This window comes from Panicum virgatum, chromosome 9K (assembly GCF_016808335.1).
Source record: "Panicum virgatum strain AP13 chromosome 9K, P.virgatum_v5, whole genome shotgun sequence".
In the NCBI taxonomy this organism is placed as follows: domain Eukaryota; kingdom Viridiplantae; phylum Streptophyta; class Magnoliopsida; order Poales; family Poaceae; genus Panicum; species Panicum virgatum.
In genome coordinates, this window is record NC_053144.1 from 68554444 (window position 1) to 68576784 (window position 22341).

General features: G+C 48.6%; 2 protein-coding genes across 2 annotated transcripts; both read left to right on the forward strand.

Moving 5' to 3' along the window:
* Positions 1-13941: 13941 nt before the first annotated feature.
* LOC120647394 (transcription factor BHLH3-like) lies at positions 13942-16052 on the forward strand. The gene is made up of 4 exons (XM_039924172.1): positions 13942-14569; positions 14715-14891; positions 15084-15254; positions 15585-16052. The coding sequence occupies exons 1-4, from the start codon at positions 14006-14008 to the stop codon at positions 15669-15671; spliced, it is 999 nt and encodes a 332-aa protein (XP_039780106.1). The 5' UTR covers positions 13942-14005; the 3' UTR covers positions 15672-16052.
* A 1426-nt stretch (positions 16053-17478) lies between these two features.
* Positions 17479-20835, forward strand: LOC120647396 (ankyrin repeat domain-containing protein, chloroplastic-like). Its single transcript, XM_039924174.1, has 8 exons — positions 17479-18282; positions 18837-18913; positions 19140-19238; positions 19329-19427; positions 19762-19860; positions 19940-20038; positions 20286-20497; positions 20587-20835. The coding sequence occupies exons 1-7, from the start codon at positions 17562-17564 to the stop codon at positions 20412-20414; spliced, it is 1323 nt and encodes a 440-aa protein (XP_039780108.1). The 5' UTR covers positions 17479-17561; the 3' UTR covers positions 20415-20497; positions 20587-20835.
* The last annotated feature ends 1506 nt before the right edge of the window (positions 20836-22341 follow it).

A 22341-nucleotide genomic window follows, 5' to 3' on the forward strand; every position in this document is an offset into this window, starting at 1 on the left:
TGAACAAGACAGAGTAGGGAACCCAGATTGTTGAGAGCTAGTGCGACCGAATCTCGTATGAAAGAGTACTAAGATATTGGCACGGCTCAATCAGAAACACCATATCGCGGGCATGGCATCCCGCGTGGTCATCTGAGTGAGCCGAGCCAACATCATAGCTACTATTTCATCCCCTCCTTTCCTTTTGCAGGCCCCTGCAGATCGATTGGTGCTGGAAAGTAGGAGCAGGCACATGCCAATTCGCCATGGCATGCAGATAAGATGAACAGCGAAGAGTAGCTGGAGAGAAGAGAACAGGAGGAGAAGAGAGATGGAGGTGGAAGAATAGGAGAAGGGAGAGAGAGGGAGGACGGATTGGGGCATTAATGGAAACCAGGCCCTGTCTGTCTCTCTCCATCTCCATTCTCCAACATCATCGTGGAGTAGTCCGTGGATGCATATGTAGGTGCAACCACATAAATGAGATTCCCCGGGCCACGCCCAGCTTTCTTGCCCGATCTGATCCCTCCCTCTCCCTCCTCTAGCCCTCCCCCACACAGCTGCTGGCTGCTGCTAGCCTGCTAGCTCTCGACCGCCGCAAAGGATCGGAAGAGGTGCCCAGGCCGCCAGCAAGCCAACAACAACATTGTCTGCCAGTCTGCCTGCGTCTGTTCAAGTGTTCATGTGTGAGCGAGAGAGAAACGAAACCCTAGCTAAGCTAGCAGCTATGGCGGCGTGGTGTGGCTTTCTTCTACCGACGGGGCATCTTGGCGACGGGTGAGGACTGAGGACGGCGAAGAACGTGCGTGCTACAGCTCCGCCATGCTTGAGAGGTTGAGGGCGGGCGGGGGGTGGATCGGAGTAAATGTGTTACGGACGCGGTGCGATCGGGACGTGCGTTTAATTTCCACCATTTTTCATCGGTTTCAGCTGAGGCCGTGTTTAGTTTGTACGCAAAAATTTTTTGCGATGGAATCTTACTAATTTGAAGTACTAAATGAAGTCTATTTATAAAACTTTTTGTATAGATGAGTTGTAAATCGCGAGACGAATCTAATAATGCTAATTAATTCATGATTAATCAATAATTAGCAGATGATTACTGTAACCTCACTGTTGCAAATCATGAATTAAGTAGGCTCATTAGATTCGTCTCGCGATTTATAGCCTATCCATGTAAAAAGTTTTGTAAATAGACTTCATTTAGTACTCCATACATGTATCGAAATATTCGATATGACATTTTTCTTGTGTTTACGGGGTTTATGAGTGGGAAAAACAGGGCCTGAGTCGTTGGAGGCACGGATGAGGACGATCCCGAGCTTTGATGGAGCTGCTGGCTGAGATATGGATGGGTGGTTACAGCTGCATTTACGAAGGGGCGTGACACCATTCACCACGGGTAATTACTCATGCCGTTTCAATTTCGATCGAACGACTTTCGCAGAAGGGGAGGGGGCGCCGGAAGAATAGGAGAACCAACCAGCAGAGTCCTTGGTGACGCAGGACGACTAAAACTAGGATTTGTAAGGGGTTTTAGGCGATCCCAATCCAAAACACTACTAATGATGGTTTCTATACTTGCCATGTTATATAGATACTACTCATAGAAACTACATCCCCACTGAATAATTTTTTTTAAAAAAATCGCAATCCAATCATATTTCTTTCTCTCTTTTCTTCCTCTAATCCTAGTTTCTTTTGTCTTGCTTTTTTGTGTAGATATAGTTTCTTGTATGAGATCTGATTTCTTCATCTTTTTTCTTCTCTCCTCGTAAATTCTTTTGCTACCTCAGCTTTTTGCTTACATGACAATATATTTAATGCTATGGAAACCAACTGAGTTGAAGGGTTGGGACTGCCCTTATAAGGCCCGTCTCAATGGGGTTTCATGGAGAATTTCGTGACATTAAATATCATCAATTTTGCTGACGTGGCAAGAAGAGAAAAGAATGAAGTTTTATGGGATGTGAAGAGAGTTTCATCACTATAAAATTTATCTAGCACGATTACCTAGTTTTCAGTTTAGATATTTGTGTCCATGAAACTCCCACTGAAATTGACCTAAATCCCTCCACATTAGGCTATCTCCAACAATGAAGACCCAAAAACGAGACTCATTCCATGTTTTATGTCATGCACAGTAAATGGGTTCCACCCCAAAATCTCGGCATCTCCAACAGCGAACGCAAAATTCTCTCCTCCATGGGGGAGCTCGGCCCGGCGCCATGGGGGAGCTCGGCCCCGGCGGCCTGGGGGAGCTCGGCCCCGGCGCCATGGGGGAGCTCGGCCCGGCGCCATGGGGGAGCTCGACCCCGGCCGCCATGGGAGAGCTCCATACCGGCCACCTCGCGGTCAGCGGCGACGACGGCCATGGCGAGCTCGGCCCCGGCGGCCTGGGCGAGCTCGGTGGCGGCGGCCAGGAGGAGCTCGACCTTGGCGCAGCCATGGAGGGAGCTCGACCCCGGCGGCCTGGGGGAGCGGCGACGGCACGGACGAGCTCGGCCCCGGCGGCCTGGAGGAGCTCGACCCCGGCCGCCATGGGGGAGCTCAACCCTGGCCGGCAGCAGCTCCCAGCCTCGCGGTTGGCGGCGGCGACGGCCATGGCGAGCTCGGCCCGGCGGCCTGGGCGAGCTCGACCTTGGCGCGGACATGGGGGAGCTCGACCCCGGCGCCATGGGGCAGCTCAACCCCGGCGGCCTGGGGGAACGGCGACGGTGCGGACGAGCGACGGCAGCGGCGGCGGCGCGGACAAGCGGCGGCGGCGGCGCGTACAAGCGGCAGCGGGACAAGCGGCGGCGCGAACGAGCGACGGCAGCGGCGGCTCCTTTTTTTTCCCCTCTCCGTGAAGGGAACGGTTGGCACAGAAGATGGGTCGAGGAGAGAGAGAGAGAGAGAGAGAGAGCTATTTTTGGGTTGCCAACACCATCGGACCCAAAATGGGTTTTTAGTTTGGGTCCTCTGTTGGAGGCTCATTTTCCCCCCAAATTCACTATGCATGACCCATATATGGGTTTGGGTCTCCTGATAGGTCCTCTGTTGGAGATAGTCTTAGTGAATGCTAAAAATATTCAAAACGCAGGAATAGTGGAGCATGCAAAGCACGGCCATATAGGCTATAAACAGGTTGAATCATCGTGAGGTTAGGGGAGAGAGAGAAGAACACAAGAACTAAGAAACTTTATTTATGAGAAAAATAATTGAGTCATTGAAACGCCTCATCATAAGAGAATACTTAAATGTGATAACAACATCAGTCCCAGGAGGCTGATGACACATTTATTACATCAGATGGTTCATCACCGTACAACTCTACGCGGTTATGGGCAGAGAAGCGCCACTATCGCGAGGATTACAACCCACACCCACACAACGATATTAATTATAAAAAGGGGGTCGTCAGAGTCTTGCGCCATGCGGGATCTCCTGCGGGTGACTCTAATCCACAGGCAAGGCTGGGTGCAGGACGGTACCCTACTCGACGTCCTCGGGAACGAAGTCTGGATCTTCCTCTGAAAAAATTAAGAATGGGGTGAGTACAAACGTACTCAGCAAGTTCAACCACACCCACGGAGGGGGTATAACAGAATATAATGCACAGGGTAGTTCAAGGATGAGGTTGAGGTTTACTTTTGCGGAAAGCTAGATTTAATGCAAGGGTTCATTTGAAAGAAAGCATTTCCAAAACCAGTTTTCTTGTACCGAGTAACCCGAAGGATTAATCCACACAGGATCCAAGTTTTAAGCTGCTACCGGACTCCTCATCCGCCGTAGCACACGGCACAACTGCAGGACACTTTTTCCAAAACAACTCACGCCAACCCATCCCAGAATAAATACTAGTTATGTGACCACACCGTAACTCACCGAGTACCGTGGGCACGGCTATTCGAATAGATTTTTAACTCTGCAGAGGTGTGCAACTTTACCCACAAGCGGGGTAGCGCAACTCGATCACCTTAGTGTCGGTGCAGATCCCAACAAAGCCATTACCCACCTTAGCTAGACCTGACTAGCCATCACGGGATCCACCAAGGGGTCATTGACCTATCACAGAGGTTTTTACCGGGGCATGTCACACGGAACTAATCCTTTCTCCTTGATCACCCGTTGCTCTCAGCTCTCCTGATGGCTATCAGACTAACTAGTGGGGTTTATGCTAAGCCGTTGCCCATTCAACGGTCGAGTGGTTTGCACGATAGTGGAGTTAGGTGAGATGACACACCAACTCGGTCCTTAGGGGTGACAAGATGGATATCTCCCTTCCTTGCTCTGCCACACAGGCACGAGCGCACCAATCGGCAAATCACACAGAAATGCCATCCATCCCGTCTAAACTCATCTTTTGAACACATTTTCCTTTTATAAAACCAGTTGTATTGTGTTTAAGGTCCTAAGCATTCTAGCGGCGATTAATGTCCAAACACATTCAGACATTAATCTAGGTGGTCAAGGAATGGTTATAACAAATCAAGGGGTGGCTATCCAACCATGTTTTCAGCAGACAAAACATATGTAATTTTATAAAATAGGCCAATAGGTTGTGTTTATAAAAACTAGGACAAAACATGCATCAAAGGGCGGGATTGAACTTGTCGTCTTCAAATCCTTCCGAGGGTTCCTGTTCGAAGTGTTGTCCTTCGGGCTCGGGGTTGCAGAACTGGTCCTCGTTCACTTGCTCGCAGTACTGCTCGTCGACGGGCTCTCCTTCGTTCACACCGTGATCTACGACGTATACAAACAAACACACAATCAAGAAAAAGAAATAAAAGTTTTATCGTTGAGCTCGAATCGGAAACAATTAAGATATGGAGATAGGAGTAATATTTTAGGGCGGTTTCCTAATGGTGTGGACAAAACTATGTTATGAGAGGCGTGGTAATGTTTCAGGTCGATCTGAGATCGTTTGGCGCATGAAATGATGGGTTACAGAGAGGTTTAGGGATCGAGCGGGGTCCAAGGGCCTTTTTGTAAATATTTTTGAGGGGCAAGGGCTTGGATGTAATTTTTGAAAACATCGGGGCCATTCTGGAAAAGTGTAGGGGTATAATTGAAATTGTGCTTTTATGGTGGAAGGGTTTTTCTTGCGAATATAATAAAGGGCAGGGATTCATTTGCAAAAAGGTAAAAGAGTGGAAGGGCTCTTTATAGAATAGAGGAAAGGGAAGGGGGTTTTGGGCAAAATAGCCCTTCTCCAACCTCCCGCCCGTTCCTCTCCCGTGAAACAGAGGAGGGGGGTCCGGGGCGCCGGCGGTGGCCGATTCCGGCATCCCAGGGCACGGCGGCGGCCTGGAGGAGGGGAAAGAGAGAGAGAGAGTGTGACAAGGAGAAGTGATTCCCCCTCTCGATTCGTGTGGTGGTGGCCTGGAGAGGCGGCGCCAAGGCGGAGGGCGGCGATCGGCTCTGGCCGGAGCGACGGTGACGCTGCGGGGCTTGGCGGCGGCCAGGACTATGGGCAACACGGGGAGGAGGACGAGGAGGTTCCCATCCCCTACCCACCTCGAGCAGGAGCAGCCTGTAGCGGCGCACCCACGGTGGATGGCGGAGGCGAGCAGAGCAGCTTGCGGTGGCGGCGCTCGGGAGCTCGGGGAGAGCTGCGCGGTGGTGGAGGTGGTTGCGGAGCTCGGAGGCGAGGCAGGGGTCTCTTTATAGCCGAGGGAAGGCGGTGGAGCGGGCGGGGCAGGTGGTGGCGGCAGGCGAGCGGCGCGGCGAGCCTTAATGGCATTCGGTCGCGTTCGCGTGTCGTGGAGCGACGTGCGGGCGGCGAGGCCGGGCTAGGGTGATGGAATGGCTCGGGCAGGCGTGGGCGGCGGCAGTGGCGAGCACAGGGAGGTGGCAGCGGCGGCGTGGGGAGCGGGAGCTGCGGTGGCGGCGTGGCTTGTGGTGGTGGTTGTGGAGCTCGGGGACCTCTTTATAGCCGAGGAAAGGCGGTGGAGCGGAGGGGCGGGTGGTGTTGGAGATCGGACGTTTGGAACAGAGCAAGATTCCGGGACTTAGGGTTCAGGGTTTCAGGAGGATTTTGGAGCTCAACGATGAAAAATTGTTTTAGCGCGTGATTTAATTTTGATAGATTTTCGGGATGTCACAAACCTACCCCACTTAAAATGAATCTCGTCCTCGAGATTCGGCTGGCTCCTAAACAGATGAGGAAATTCTTTCTTCAGAGCATCTTCACGTTCCCATGTCGCTTCTTCTACTCCATGTCTGCTCCACTGGACTCTGCAAATCCGTACTTCGGAGTTTCTTGTCCTCCTGGTGACAGTGTCCAGAATCTTGACCGGTATCTCCTAATAACGCAGGTCTGGCTGCAAATCTATTGCTTCTATTGGCACGTGTTCTGCCTCGGGTACTCTCAAACACCTTCTTAATTGCGAGACATGAAACACTGGGTGTATGTCCGACATTTCTTCTGGTAGCTCCAGTCGGTACGCTACGGCTCCGACTTTCTTCAGAACTCGGTATGGTCCAATGTACCGAGGGGCCAACTTTCCTTGTATCTGAAATCTTCGAGTTCCTCGGATGGGTGAAACCTTGAGATACATGAAATCTCCTGGGTTGAAACTTATTTCCCATCTTTTCTTGTCCGCGTAGCTCTTCTATCGAGACTGGGCTGCTTTCAGCTTTTCTCTAATCTCGGCAAGTCTTTCTTCTGCTTCCTTGAAGCGTCCCCTCATAAGAAAATACTTAAATGTGATAACAACATCAGTCCCAGGAGGCTGATGACACATTTATTACATCATATGGTTCATCACCGTACAACTCTACGCGGTAATGGGCAGAGAAGCGCCACTATCGCGAGGATTACAACCCACACCCACACAACGATATTAATTACAAAAAGGGGGGTCATCAGAGTCTTGCGCCATACGGTATCTCCTGCGGGTGACCCTAATCCACAGGCAAGGATGGGTGCAGGACGGTACCCTACTCGACGTCGTCAGGAACGAAGTCTGTGTCTTCCTCTGTAAAAATTAAGAATGGGGTGAGTACAAACGTACTCAGCAAGTCCAATCACACCCACGGAGGGGGAATAAACAGAGTATAATGCACAGGATAATTCAAGGATAGGGTTAAGGTTTACTTTTGCGGAAAGCAATATTTTATGCAAGGGTTCATTTGAAAGAAAGCATTTCCAAAACCAGTTTTCTTGTACCGAGTAACACGAAGGGTTGATCCACACAGGATCCAAGTTTTAGACTGCTACCGGACTCCTCATCCGCCGTAGCACACGGCACAACTACCGGACACATTTCTGAAACAACTCACGCCAACCCATCCCAAAATAAACACTAGTTATGTGACCACACCGTAACTCGCCCAGTACCGTGGGCACGGCTATTCGAATAGGTTTTAACTCTGCAGAGGTGTGCAACTTTACCCACAAGCGAGGTACCGCAGCTCGATCACCTTAGTGTCGGTGCAGATCCCAACAAAGCCATTACCCACCTTAGCTAGACTTGACCAGCGATCACGGGATACACCAAGGGGTCATTGACCTATCACAGAGGTTGTAACCGGGGCATAAGTCACACAGAGCTAATCCCTTCTCCTTGGTCATCCGTTGCTCTCAGCTCTCCTGATGGCTATCAGACTAACTAGTGGGGTTTATGCTAAGCTGTTGCCCATTCAACGGTCGAGTGGTTTGCACGATAGTGGAGTTAGGTGAGATGACACACCAACTCGGTCCTTAGTGGTGACAAGATGGATATCTCCCTTCCTTGCTCTGCCACACAGGCACAAGCACACCAAACGGCAAATCACACAGAAATGCCATCCATCCCGTCTAGACTTATCTTTCGAAAATTCCACTTTTATCCTTTCCCACACACACACACCTTTTCTTTATAAAACAAGTGGTATTGTGTATAAGATCCTAAGCGTTCTAGCAGTGATTAACGTCCAAACAAAACACATTCAGACGTTAATCTGGGTGGTCAAGGAATGGTTATAACAAATCAAAGGGTGGCTATCCAACCGTGTTTTCAGCAGGCAAAACATATGCAATTTTGTAAAACAGGCCAATGGGTTGTGTTTATAAAAACTAGGACCAAAGCATGCATCAAAGGGCGGGATTGAACTTGCCGTCTTCAAATCCTTCCGGGAAGTCCTGATTGAGGTGCTGTCCTTCGGGCTTGGGGTCGCAGAACTGGTCCTTGTTTGCTGGCTCGCAGTACTGCTCGTCGACGGGCTCTCCTTCGTTCACACCGTGATCTACGGCGTATACAAACAAACACACAATCAAGAAAAAGAAATAAAAGTTTTTATCGTTGAGCTCGAATCGGAAATAATTAAGATAAGGTGATAGGGGTAATATTTTAGGGCGGTTTCCTAATGGCATGGCCAACACTATGTTAGGATTGGCGTGATAAAGTTTCGGATTGATCGGAGGTTGTTTGGCGCATAAAATGATAGGTTAACGGGGTGTTCAGGGTCTAAACAGGGGTCTAGGGACATGTTTGTAATTAGATTGCTATTTTATTTCGTGTTCTCAGTGTACAAGGGTGTACAGCGTTTTCTCTGCAATTTGATGGCTGGTCCAAATCGTCTGATATTCTGGTCAAATGATTACATCATGGGCGAAGGGTATGGCATTTTCTTGTGTGCAAATCATAAATTTATTTGAAAAATAAGTGATAATACTGATCCAACTCAAGTTGGAAAATAATGATCACTGCTGACCTTGAGGGTTTAGGTCGCTTAGTTGTATCACACTACTATCTACAAGCTCAAAGAAAATGGCTGATTTTCAGTACACGACAAACACATAAGTTCTTAACACACTTGCTGTATGATGGACCTGCGAATCAGCAAAGATGTTAGTGTAACACGTACACAAGCAGAAGGCTCATACACAACACTTGGCCAAGTATATTCAAATTCTTCATCAGTTGACAAGTAATAACACCCGTTTGATTTTCTGGGGTTGTAAATCTAGCTTTAACTGTATGCGTTTCTTTCTGGATTGAGACAATCTATCTTTTCTTTTGAGGTAAGGTTTTGTATGGCTGTATGGACAAGCTATAGAGTAGGTGCGTAGGACCACATGCTGCTTCCTTTCTCCTGCATCTCTTTTTTATTCTTCCTCCCATCATGAGTTGTAGTCTGTCATATCAGATGAAATTGTGCTCAGCCTCTGAAGCATCGTATCATTTATCAGTTGAAGTTTCATAGGCTCTGCCCCCCTTCGCTTCACAAACTTCTTCATCTGTTAGATGCCACATGCGTGTTTGGTTTGCACCAAACACTAACCTGGCCAAAATTCATCTAGGCCCCAGATGTTTCAAATGCATGGCGAACACCTGGGATTTTTCTACCAAAGTCTAGAAAACCTTTTTGGCCTGCTTTAGGCTTCGAGTATTATTAAAGCATGGGGTCTGGACTTCTTGTTACCTGGTAATTGAGTCTTTCTATTAATTTGGATTATAAATGATCAAAACCTAGATTGAGTTCAGTCTCCTTATAGAATTATAGGTTGCGGTCATCCTGATTCCTGATCTCCTTTATCATGGTCACAAAAAACGTTCTTGATAGATAAATCCTGGAAGGTACGGACATTTGACCTTCACCTTCACCTTCTTTTGTGCTCAGAATTCATAGCCTGTAATTTCTGCAGGATTAGTTTGTCAAATAGAGTTACATGTGTCTAAATCATTTTTTGAACGCAAACATGTCTAAATCATGGACCTGCAGACTTCCAAAAGCCACCTGACATCACTACCAGATCAGCTTGACCTGAAATTCACAGTAACAAGTTGTTTTTTTAATATATATATACTGGTTAGCTCTGTCCTTTGATGACAGATTTCTGCGATTATTGTTCTCGTTTCCAAATAACACAGATAGTATTGTTTGATTGTTTTTTTATCGTGTCATTGTAAGTTCAAACTATGGAGTCTATCCTCTTAAATTGTGATATATACCATGCTTTCATTTATCCTCCTTCCTACTGTAATTTCTGGACTCTGGTAATGGTGAAGTGCTTTGATGAGGTGTGTCATTGTAAATTTGAACTACCCTCTCAAATTGTAATGTGTCCGCTACTTGTGTTCGTGTTTTCATGTGTTTGGCGGTAATTCCTTGTGCATGATGATTCCTTTTTTTTTTAGAACATGCAACGTGTGCTAATATAAACTCTGTTTATTATGTCCTCTTAACATGTGAAACCCCAAGATGGCGGCTTTAGCATGTTATTTTGCTTCTTAGTCCAGCATACCAGCTCTAGCGTGTCCTTTCTTTTTACTATTTTTGTTTTCAAACTGTATGTACCATGTTTCCCACATGACCCGTCATTCTCTTGGCTGCTCAGCCACAGCCTAGGTGGCGTAAGTAGCGTGCATTATGTGCTGGTTTCCGCTCTTTTCTTTTGAGATAGCATATGCTGTGTTTGGTGAAGTGTGTTTTTAAGTCCATTATAGTACTGAGCAATTTGGATTCTTTTGCAGGACCAAAATTCCCTTCAATACAAAAGGAAAAAGGAATATCTGGCTAGCTGGAGTAGATTCTTATATACTAGTAGGACAGTTCGAGGTTGAATTCTTGTGCAGGCAATGAGTTGGCTGCTGAAGGCTTCGCAGAATCCACTTGTATCTCTTTGAGACTAGCTACGACTAGGATGGCTTTTGAGTTGTTCCGATGTCGGTATCCTGGTAGGGTTCCTAGCTACCTCGGACTCGGAGTGTATGACTATGGAGTGTCTTGGAACCCATTCAGCATTTGAGCCCAGCACAGGGGCAGGCGTCGCTGAAAAGCCATGGTGGGTCATGCAACAGCGATGATGGACGACGACGCTGTTTGATGGCAACATTGCCTCTCCTTCGCATATATGGACTATCTAGGATCGATGACCGATTTGAGCTTTCATTACCAGAGTGTACTTGATGATCGGCTACTTTTTTAATCAAAAAAATGAAAATTTGTCGTGTGTGTTTGGCCTTAGCGTAACCACGATGCCCCGGCGGGTGGTGTCCAGAGCTCATGGGGCCCGGCTGGCTGCTGGCTCATCCACCACACGCCACCCGAATGGACACGCAGACCCAGCACATTCGCTAGCACTGTCTCGCTGGTGAGGTGGTGACGGTCGCCGCGCAGACCGCAGAGCCCCCACGCCGGCCGGCTCGCCGTTGGTTCGATCCGGTGGCCGCCCGGCGCTACCCCCCAATACCCATGGCGCAAGAGACAGGTCGCTCATCACGTGAACACACGCGGTGGTGGAGCGGAACGGGTCGTGCGTGCGTGCCCGGGGGCATCGATGATCAGTCAACCGCCCATGCCCACGGTGAAACGATGCTTTTTTTTTTTTTTGAGATTACGGTGAAACGATGCTGACACAAGGGGAGGACTGAGGAGGGGCGTGGAAAAGAAAAGACCGTACCCCCTCGCTGCCTCGCATACGCCAGCGGCGCACGCCGACCCACACCACACCCCGCGTCGGGGCCGTAGCGGCCGCGGGCGGGTGGGTGCGTCCACGCGCGGACACCGCCGCTGTTTGCGGGGCGGCACCGTGCCCTCACGAGCGAGAGAGCCGTCGATCCAGCGGGCCGGCCGCCGCTAGCTAGCTAGCTAGCTAGCTAGCGAGAGGGGGATAGGAGGGATCCGCCGCGCGCCGGCCGGCCGGCTCCGTCGTAGCGTCGTCGGCGTCCCTCCCTCCCTACCTCCGCGCGCGGCGCGGCGCGGCCCAGCAGGCCCTGTCACCTCACAACTGTTCGCGCGCGCGCCCGCGGATGCCGGCCGCGCCCCCGTGAACCGGCCGCTTGCGCCGCGCGGCCCCCTCGCTTTGTTCCCGCGCGCGCCTTGTCAGCCGGTCGCTGCTGGGCTGCCTGCTGCCGGTATGGCGTGGCACGGACGGGGTGCCGGTGGGGGTGGCAGGGCAGGGGCATCGGCTGCCTGCTGCCGGTATGGCGTGGCATGGACTTGTGAGTCCGCACGGACCGCCGGACGTTGGCCGGCCGGCCGGCCACACCTATCGTCCGTCGCCGATCAGTCTATGGAGCTCTCGATGGCCGGCCACACCTATCGTCCGTCGCCGATCAGTCTATGGAGCTCTCGATGGATGCTCAGGTAGAGAGAGAGAGAGAGAGATGCTCTCGTTGAAAATACCGCGCACGTATTGCGTGTGGTGTATGACAAGGGGAAAGAACCCGATTGAAATTCCCTGCGTCTCCATCGCGTGGACTGTGTGACGGCCCCCGTATCACTGCTAGATTTGCTTTCGTACTACTACGCTCCAACTGGCTACGACGTGTTGGCAGCACCAACACGTACGAATCCAATACAGGCGCAGACGTACCAATCACCCCGGACCCGGATAACGAACGAGACCCGGCCGGGACGCGCAATGCATGAATCCTACCTAGTACGCGCGCGGTGGAACCATCGGCTCGGCTAAGCACGCAACTGACGATGGCGATCAGCAGGCGCCGCGGCATGATTGCTCGCGCATCCGTGTACGCCCTAGCCAACCGCCAGCTCTGTCATCCAGCAGCCAGCACAGCCGTCGACAGCCGATCCGATCTGACTCGGCGACAGCGACGCGGGCGGCGGCGTCTGCTCGGCGCTCCGCTCCGGCCACCATCCATCCATCCATCCATCATCCCCCGATCGAGCTCGAGCTCGAGGACGAAGCGGGGGGACATGCACATGCCTGGCGCGCGCACGCGACGTCGCCACCTGACCCGAGGCGTGTGAGCTCACGGTGGGCCGTGCAGCGGCCGTGCGCCACCCCATCCGGCGGCCATGGAATCTGGCATTAAATTAAACAACGGCGCCTAGCTAGCCCGGCCCTTTTTTGACGCTCGTCGCCTCGCCGCTGCGCCGTGACAGTAAGTCTCCGCCGGGCCTACCAGCCTGATGACAACCCGATTAACTAGTAGGGCTAAAAATTCCATTTGCTTCCAGACCTCGGTCGGTCGAACGCCGCCAGCGACGAGGGGGATTTTAAAAGGGAAGCCCGCTCCGCCGCGAGATTGCAGATTTCAGGCGAAAACGACGTGCCCCGGCCGATAATTCAAACCGAATGTTGCCGAGGGGATCGGATTAAACTAATGCGCAGATTCCCAGTCCATTCTTAGGCGCCCATGCTTTGCTACTTGCAGAGTGACCGACGGGTGTCCGGGTTTGTGGCGATGCCCATGCCGAGCGCGATACGCCGCCTGAACCAACGCGCCCGCGAGAGCACCAGACGGCCGGTGGTCATTGCCAAGGAATAATTGTCGCTCAAGTTGCGGAGGACACGCACCGGCCGGCCCCGCCGGGGATTAATTCCCAGGTTGCTTCCGTGCTCAACCCCACACGCAGCAAGTTGGGCATGTGTGGCGCCAGGGTTCACCTAACCGGTGGGAACCGGTACGGTTTGACCGGTTACCGGTCCAACCGGTCCGATCCGGTTTCGGTTTGCGCCGGTACCAAACCGGCCCAAATTCAAAATTCAAATTTGAATTCGAAAAAAATAAAAAATTCCCAAAAAATACTTCAAAGTGCGACGAATCTAATGGTGTCAAATTTTTTCAAAAATTCGTTCGTTTAACATACTTTTAGGGCATTTAAAGTTAAAACAAAAAAGAAAAGGAAAAAAAATGAGACGTCCCAATAAGGCTCACTTGGTAAACCGATCAAACCGGCCGGTAAACCGGTCAAACCGGCCGGTATACCGGTCCAAAGCGGTTACACATACGATTTTAAATTTGGATTAGAATTCAAACCGGTCAAACCGGCCAATAAACCGGTCAAACCGATAGGTAAACCGGTACGAACCGACAGGTAAACCGGCACGAACCGGTTGAACTGAGTTTTTTGAATTCAAATTTGAATTTGACCGGTTTCTACCGGTAACCAGTCAAACCGGTCCGGTAAACCGGAACCGGAGTGCTCCGGTTTGGGGTGTCCGGTTGGGGAAAAAAACTCTGGGCGGCGCTACCAGCCGACGGCCGCGTTCCTCACTTTGTTATAAGCTAAGCGTGAGGGTTTGTGCGGGGTAGCATCTAGTATCCGTGAGAGTGAGAGAGGAGTGAGGAGGAGAGCTCGGCCGGGCATGGAGCTCGACGAGGAGACGTTCTTGGACGAGCTCATGTCGCTGCGGCGGGAGGCGGCGCCGTGGCAGGGCTACCCTGGCGGCGTGATGATGAGCGACCTCCTCTTCTACGGCGCCGACGCGAGAAGCGGCGGCGGCATGGACCTGCCGCCGTTCCAGGAGCTGGTGCCCATGCCGCCCGCGGCGCCCCCGCACGAGGAGTTCAACTTCGACTGCCTGAGCGAGGTGTGCAACCCTTACAGGAGCTCCGGCGTCGCCGCCCCGGGGGAGGCAGCGCCCGGCCAGACGCTCGTCGCTCCCCTCCACGACGCCATGGTGGACGAGGAGCCGAGCGGTGATAAGGGGCAGTGCTACGGAGGCGGGGGCGGCTCCCCGACGTTCGTGTTCGGAGGAGGCGCCGGCGAGAGCTCGGAGATGGCGCCCATCAGGGGTGTCGGCGGCCCCCACCACAAGACCAAGCTCCACGGCGCGCCGTCAAAGAATCTCATGGCTGAGAGGCGCCGGAGGAAGCGGCTCAACGACCGACTCTCCATGCTCCGCTCCATTGTTCCAAAGATCAGCAAGGTAATAAACAAAGCATCCGGGCGATCGATTGATCGACTAGCTAGCTTTAATTTGTAGTTAAGGTTTCATTATGCATGTATGTGATGACTAGCGACGACTAAAACCGATCGATCGTATATATGCTGGTGTCGCGGCTCGTCATCAGATGGACAGGACATCCATTCTTGGGGACACCATTGACTATGTGAAGGAGCTGACAGAGCGGATCAAAGCCCTTGAGGAGGAGATCGGCGCCTCGCCGGAGGACCTGAACCTTCTGAATACCTTGAAAGATTATTCGTCCAACAGTAACAATGAGATGATGGTGAGGAACTCCACCAAGGTATGCACGCCTCTCACATTCACATGCATACACTACACTCTCGAGTCCCGATCACTATGCATGTATCTAGCTCGACTGTAGAGCACGGCAATATTGATTGCTCTCTCTCTCTCTCTCCCACACACACACACAAACAAACAGCTGATGAGCTACTGATTTTTTTGATCCATGTGGCCGGCCGGGTCGTCACAGTTCGACGTCGAGAAGCGGGACAACGGGAGCACGAAGATCGAAATCTGCTGCCCCACAAACCCCGGGGTGCTGCTGTCCACGGTGAACGCGCTGGAGGTGCTGGGGCTGGAGATCGAGCAGTGCGTGGTGAGCTGCTTCAGCGACTTTGGCATGCAGGCCTCTTGCTTACAAGTAAGTAATAATAATCAAGGGGTTTTGCATTGTTTTACAAGTAAGTAAGATCTGAAATACTGTTCCATATGCATGCTCTAGCTTGATTTCTTTTAGACATTGTAAGTGGGATATATAGATATATAGAACCCTTCCGATTTCTGATGTTAGAACCATAACTTGCATTTTGAGGCAAGAACCATAAATTTGTCTTTATAGGAAAAAACATGAAACAATTAAAACAGCTTCTAAAGCATTTGGAACACACCGAGAAGATGCAATCGTTCATTGGCCTCATTAATCTAGCTCTACCTGTATGTTTTACAAGTATTTGTTGTCAATTTATGGTAGGAGGACGGGAAGAGGCAAGTGATAAGCTCCGGCGAGATAAAGCAGGCATTGTTTAGGAGTGCCGGGTATGGAGGGATATGTCTCTAACTCTCTATAGCAGGTCGAAATTTCATCCAGCGAATTGAATTGAATTGAATATAAATCCGGTCGATTATTGGTCGTTCTTGTTCTTGATGCCTTCCGTCCCGTGGCTTTGCTCCATGAATTAATATAGAGCTATATATATAGTAGTGTTCATCTATGAGTGTAGCTAGTATGAGCCATCTGAATCCCAGCAAATTAAAGATTTGCTCAGGTATTGTAAGTTGATCATTTCTTGTGGTTTGTATCATTTTGGATCATGGCTTGTATGCAGTACTCCTGCTTGTATGTGGGATTATTGATACCATGTATCACGCGACATGGTTTGGGTTAAATGCCAAGAACCTGGATTGTTTCTTATGTAAGTTTAGCTGTGGACTTTTGTTCTTTTCCTTCCAGGAAACGGTTCATACAGTTCTTAGATTTGTCATGGAGCTACCATATGCTCATATGAGGAAAGTAGTGTTATGTGGTTTTATTCCCTTTGCTAGCTTGGTGCTTAATCGCGAGTCAGCAACCGTATGCAGGCGCTGCTAAGTACATAGCATATTGGGTAGAGAACAAGGAAGAACTTGGCCTGTTTATATGGCGATCCTGTTCCCTGATAGTTCAATGACGACATGCAAAGTATGTAAGCGCAGTAGTCTCTAGCTATATGCATTTTAGCACGTACACTAGTACATGGAATGATAGTGATTCGTTATTTTATGGTCCATGTAAACAGTAGAGATCCAAAATCGTACATGGATGCGTGACAAAGAACAAATCGATGTCTGAATACACACAAATCGTACGGATATGGCTCTATGATGAAAATTCATTTTAAACTCTGAATATATATGCATATGTGCCTCGTAACCAACTTGGGTACGTACATTCTCTTTTCTGCTTCCCGATTGCAATAGTTAAACCTGTCTATGATTTTCAACCGAAGGAGCATACATATTGTAAAAGATTAAAGTGCATGATCTCCTTAAACTTATTTGTATGAGGAACTTGCTCTTAAATTATATATTTGGACCCTTAAACTTGGTTTCATGTGCCATCTAATACTCCCTCCATATAGGATTTAGATGTCGTTTTGGACAAGATTTGAGTCAAACATTGGGAATATAAATCATGAATAACTTTTAAGTTATTGAGTTTGGAAAAGTGGAAATTATATGAATAGATTTGTCCTAAGAAACACTTTCATAAAAATATACATATATCACTTTTGAACAAATATTTTTATAAAAAATAAGCGGTCAAAGTTATGCTTTAAAGACTGTGTCGCTGTCCTAAACGTCATCTATTTACTATATGGAGGGAGTAAGTCCTTATATATGCTTTCAAAATACATACCTGGATCCTTAAACTTGACTTCGGTTGTCATCAGGGTCTATGTACTCTCAAAATGCAGTGTCCTTCTTAAATAAATATAACTTCATTATACTCAAATAGATTAACTTTTTTGCTTAGCATGTGTAGAAAATATTGATGTGTATCAACCAAGAAAGCTTGATGATTTTTCGCTTCTGACGCAATTCCTATCTTGCTAGGTGTACATGACAATTACGCTCGATTCTTGGAAGATTGTTAAAAAATTTAGTAACTTGTAGCTGTACTTTGCAAACTAGAATCAAACGCTTAGAAATGAAACACGCCATGGCAGCAAAATGAGTAAAAAAAAAGAGGACAATGAAAGTAATGCTCGATTAAAAAGTATAACAATTTAATCCTATCATACTTTATTAGTTGGAGGCCCAATTGGCTAATTCCTAGCCCAGATAGAACCAAGCATTCGACCGGCTGGCTTGGTCCGATCCGGCCCAGGCATAAACGGTCGGGTTCACCGGCCAATCCTCTCCGCTTCCGACGCGGGACGGCCTCACCGCACGGAGAGGGGTCGACGCCATGACGCCGGCCGCCATATCCCACCACCACCACCGCCTCCTCCTCCCCTTCCCGTCCCCGATCCAAACCCTAAACCCTTTCGCCACCTCCTCGCCTCGCCCCCGCCATCAACTCCCAAAATCCATCGTCATATCCCTATCGCCCCGACCAGCCTTCTCCTCTGCCTTCGCGGTCGCTGCCGTCGACGACGACGAGGATGTCGTCATCGGGGACTGCCTCGTGTTTGACGACGAGGCCTTCGAGGAACCGGACCTCGACCTCCCCTCGTCCCCGCCGCCTCCGAGCGCCTCCCGATGCGGCCGGAGGGCGGAGGCCAGCTACGGTTCGAGCCTGGTGCCGGAGAGGTGGAGGGATGCCGCGGAGGAGATCAACCTGACGAAGAAGGAGAAGCGCCGCATATCTCATGGGCTGCGATTCGGGAGTCGCCTCGAGCGGCGGGCGCCCCCGGCCGTTGCCGCCCCTGACGAATTCCGCGCGTACCGCAAGGGGACGCTGCAAGGGGAGAGTGAGCACGTTGCAAATGTATACTGGGGGCCACTGGAGAGGACTCTTCCGCCGGCAGAGAAGGTGGAGGAGCCTCCGCCGCCGGAGCCGGGGACGCGTGGGGCCCCGAAGAACCCGAGGATGGGGATGGATGTTGGCAGCCTTGAGGACATTTCCGAGTTTTTTAGCAGTCGGGAGTATGTTCAGGGCGAGATGGAAGACAGCAAAGGCCCCAAAAGTGAGTTCTGATGACATGTTTTACGATATTGAAATGCTGCACCGATCAGCCCTTTTTTTTCCTTTGGATTTTACAATAAAGAGTAGTTTAAATCGATCATTCAAATATAAAAACTCACTGCATCCACCAATAACACCGCAACAGATAGAATCATGGCAGTTCATGAGCTTACATCAAATGGCAATGCAATAGCTCCTTCAGTGGTGATGCAATGTAGAATACGTGTGCTTTTACTGCTGTTGCCAGGTTCTTATATTACTGCAAATGGCTTTGGACAATTCTTCACACTCATACCTTACAGCAATCTATGCCCAAACAGATATTATCAATAGTGCGTTGCAAATTATATTGCCTCAGTAGACATGTTAGTTTCTCTAGCTATACTAGGATGGCTGATTGTTAGACAATGCCGCTTTTCTGAAAGAATACATCACCTGCTGTTTGGCCAGTTGGATGAAGTAGAAGTTCATTTCGATACAACTTTCATTAATTTCTTATGTCATTCCTTTGTTTATTAATTATTATGCATAACAATTACTTCTTTTATACTTCAGACCGTCAGAAGCTATTCTCGAATGAGGAGAAGGTTCTTCTGAACAAGCGAGTGCCTGATCTGGAAGCCGCTGCTTCTGTAAGCAATACGCCAATACCTATTCATAACAGTTCTGTTTTTGTTGAGTCAATAGTAATGTGTAGTAGTGGCTACTTTCTGAGTCATGAGAACCATGGAGATTTTTATTTTTATACTCACTTCTTAAGACGTGTGGATCTTCTGCCTCTTAGCTTGGTTTATGATGATTTTTGTCATTTCAAGTTTACTTTCTTGTGTAATGCGATCTTTTATCTATTCCTTGTAGAGTAAATGGCTTCCACTTCACACCCTTGCTGCATCTGGGGATTTCTATCTGTTGGAAAGTCTTTTAAAACATAATGTGGACATAAATGCGCTTGATAAGGTAATTGTTACTGTTTAACCTTTTGCTTTGTGTGACTTCTTTGTTTTTTAGGTCATTACCGTTGATTTCACCTTTTTCTGGTTCCCTTAGGATGGTTTGCCAGCAATTCACAAAGCAATTCTTTCAAAGAAGGCTGCTATTATCAACTATCTTTTAAGGAACTCAGCAAATCCATTCATCCAAGATAAAGTGAGTGCAGACCTTGTCTAACATGCTTGTAAACTGTTTATGTAGAACCTATTTGCAAGCAGCGTTATTTGGACCTGTCTTCATTACTTTAGGTCCCTTGGTGCCTCGATCTGAAAGTTGGCTCTTTGAGTATTTGCCTTTTCTATTTCTGTATGCCAAAGTTTATTGCATTTGCCTTATTTAATCATCATTGCTGTGATGATGAACTGGCATGCTCCTTGATTCCCTCTGGTCTGATGCAATATTATAGATGAGATTTATTTTCCATGTGTTTTATGTTTCTTGTCACTTGTGCTGATTTAATCCCACCAACTTCACAATTTTGGTGACACAGGATGGTGCAACCCTAATGCATTATGCTGTCCAAACTGCATGCAGTCAGACCATAAAGACTCTTTTGCTGTACAATGTTGACATCAACCATCCAGACGATGTATGCTAAGTTCTTGAAATATCTTGCTTTATTTTCTCTTCTGTTAGTTGGACTAACTGCGTGGCTTCACCACTTGCAGTATGGATGGACACCTTTGCATCTTGCTGTACAAACACAGAGGACTGACATTGTGAAGCTACTGCTAATAAAGGGGGCCGATAGAACTCTGAAAACCAAAGTAAGTAAAGTGAATATTCAACAGTTCTCAATTGATTTAGTATGAACACATTTATGGAGGCTGAACTGAATTGTTTGTGAATCGCATTCGCTGAATTCTGAAATAACATCACGTTGTCACCCCAATTTTTTCATTGTATTTTTCCATGGTAGTTACGATGCATTATGGCAGTCTAATGTTTCCTATATTCTTCTGAAACAAGTGCTCTGCTAAATGGGGAATAATTTTGTTGGTGAATTCCTTTCAGGATGGATTGACCCCTTTGGAGTTGTGCCTCCGTCTAGGCCACCATGTGCGGACATATGAGCTTATCAAACTACTTAAAAGCTTCCGAGGACAAAAACAGCATGCTTCGGTTTACCTGGAGGGTGTGTGACCAGTTGGAGTCAATGAGGTTTATGGCCGAGATTGGCTTGCTGGGTGCCACTTTTCAGTGTACGGTATTGCTTTGAGTTTGAGGTAGGTACAGGCCAACTAGATGTTTTTGATTCATTTATTTTCCTTTTTTGTTTTCTTTTTGTTGGCCTGACTGGACCAATTGGTTGCAGGAAGTAGTTTACCTTCAGAACTGAAAGCAATGACATGGCAGTGCTCCTGGCCTAGTTTTCAAAGAAAAAAAAAAACACTGAAAGCAATGAGTAGATCAGGTTACAGTTGAGATTGAGCCCATGAGATTGTTGATGACCAAACCTTTCCTTAGGTCAGCGCTCTACTATAATTGGGGGTGAGCCACTGAGCTATGACAAAATATATGTAATGAATGCCAAAAACTTTTATCAGATTCGCATCTGTCTTCTCCTTTTGGTCCATGGGACGCGTGTTTGGGACAGCCTGATCCCGGCCCAGTCAACGTGTGGGCGGGCCACGAATTTGACTAGATTTCCGCCCTACCAACGTGCAATGGGCCATGATTGCACTGTCCCAAACAGGCCCTTAGGTGGAGACCTTTTTCACATTTATTCAATAGTTGTACGGGGTAGTATATGCAAATAAACATGAGTTGTACCTACCCTTTTTCCCATATAGTTTGCTGTGATGGATTGGGAAATTCCGTTATTAAATATTGGATACATTGTTTCTGTGGTTGGCATTCTTTGTTTATTTTTTTCTCGATTGGTATTGTCTATGTTTTTCTTGTTGATTTTGGCACTTGCAGTTGCCACCTGGAATAGTTGAACCCGCAACTATTCAAGTGTTGATTTTTCTTTTTTTGGTTTTTTTACACAAGTTTTTTGTTCAACCACAAATTTTGTATGATGATACATGTTTGCATACTCTAACCATTCATATTTTTTATGCACCTATGTAGTAAGTTTGGTTACCCGGTACCGAGATGGTAATATTCTCCTGGAAACAAAGCCTGTTAGACTGACACTGTCCGTAACATACATATTTGTTTTTGTTATTCCACCAACTTATCAATTGCTGATACGTTTGCAAACCTTGATCACAAAAGTACAAGGATGAGGATTTTATGCACTCATGTCCATATGCTCGATGCAACTAATTTTGCTACCAGACTTTCAGATCTGAACTTCTCCCAGAAAACCCATGCCAGTTCTGTTGTCTTAAGAGTGCCTGGACAGTTTCTTTGGTCCCTGGGGTTGGTTGCCCATCTCAGCAGGCTTGATGGGCAATTACATGCATCAACTAAATTCCATTTGTACGCACCTTCTGATGAGCAACCAATGCCCCCAGCCCAGGATCTACTGCCGTACCCCCAACGATCCTGTCTAGCCCTTGCTTTCTTCATCCACACTCCATCTCCATGGTCCTTTTCTGGGCCGCCTTGAATGGCCTGCATTGCACGTCAAACATTCCCAGAGAGCAGAACTGCAGTTGCAGCTCCAGTAAATAATCGAAGCATGGTCCAGGAAAATGGTAATCAGCTCAAACCAGCCCATTTAAGTCCCAGGAAAATGGTAGTCAGTCCAAAGGTTTTTCTTTTCTTTTCTTTTAAAAAAATATATAAATAAATAAAGACATGTCATGACCGCTACATTTTCTATAGAGAAAGGTGAAATGGGCGGCAAATCAAGTCACAGCAAGGTGAGCAGACCAGGGCGGACCAGACTCCATGCATCCATGTGGGCATGTGGCGGAGTGGCGCTTGCCTCTGCCCAGGCATTGATGAATCGGCGTGGGTACAGGACGGGAGCCCCCCCTTGCCGTGGCGGCCCGGGCGAGAAGAAGAGTAGGCGCGCGCGGTGGTGAGGTGACAGTTAGCGGGGGCAGGAAGGCAGCGCTAGGGCAAGCGCGTGGGGCTGGGCTGGGCTGAGCGGGGGTTGGAGGAGTGAATGAGG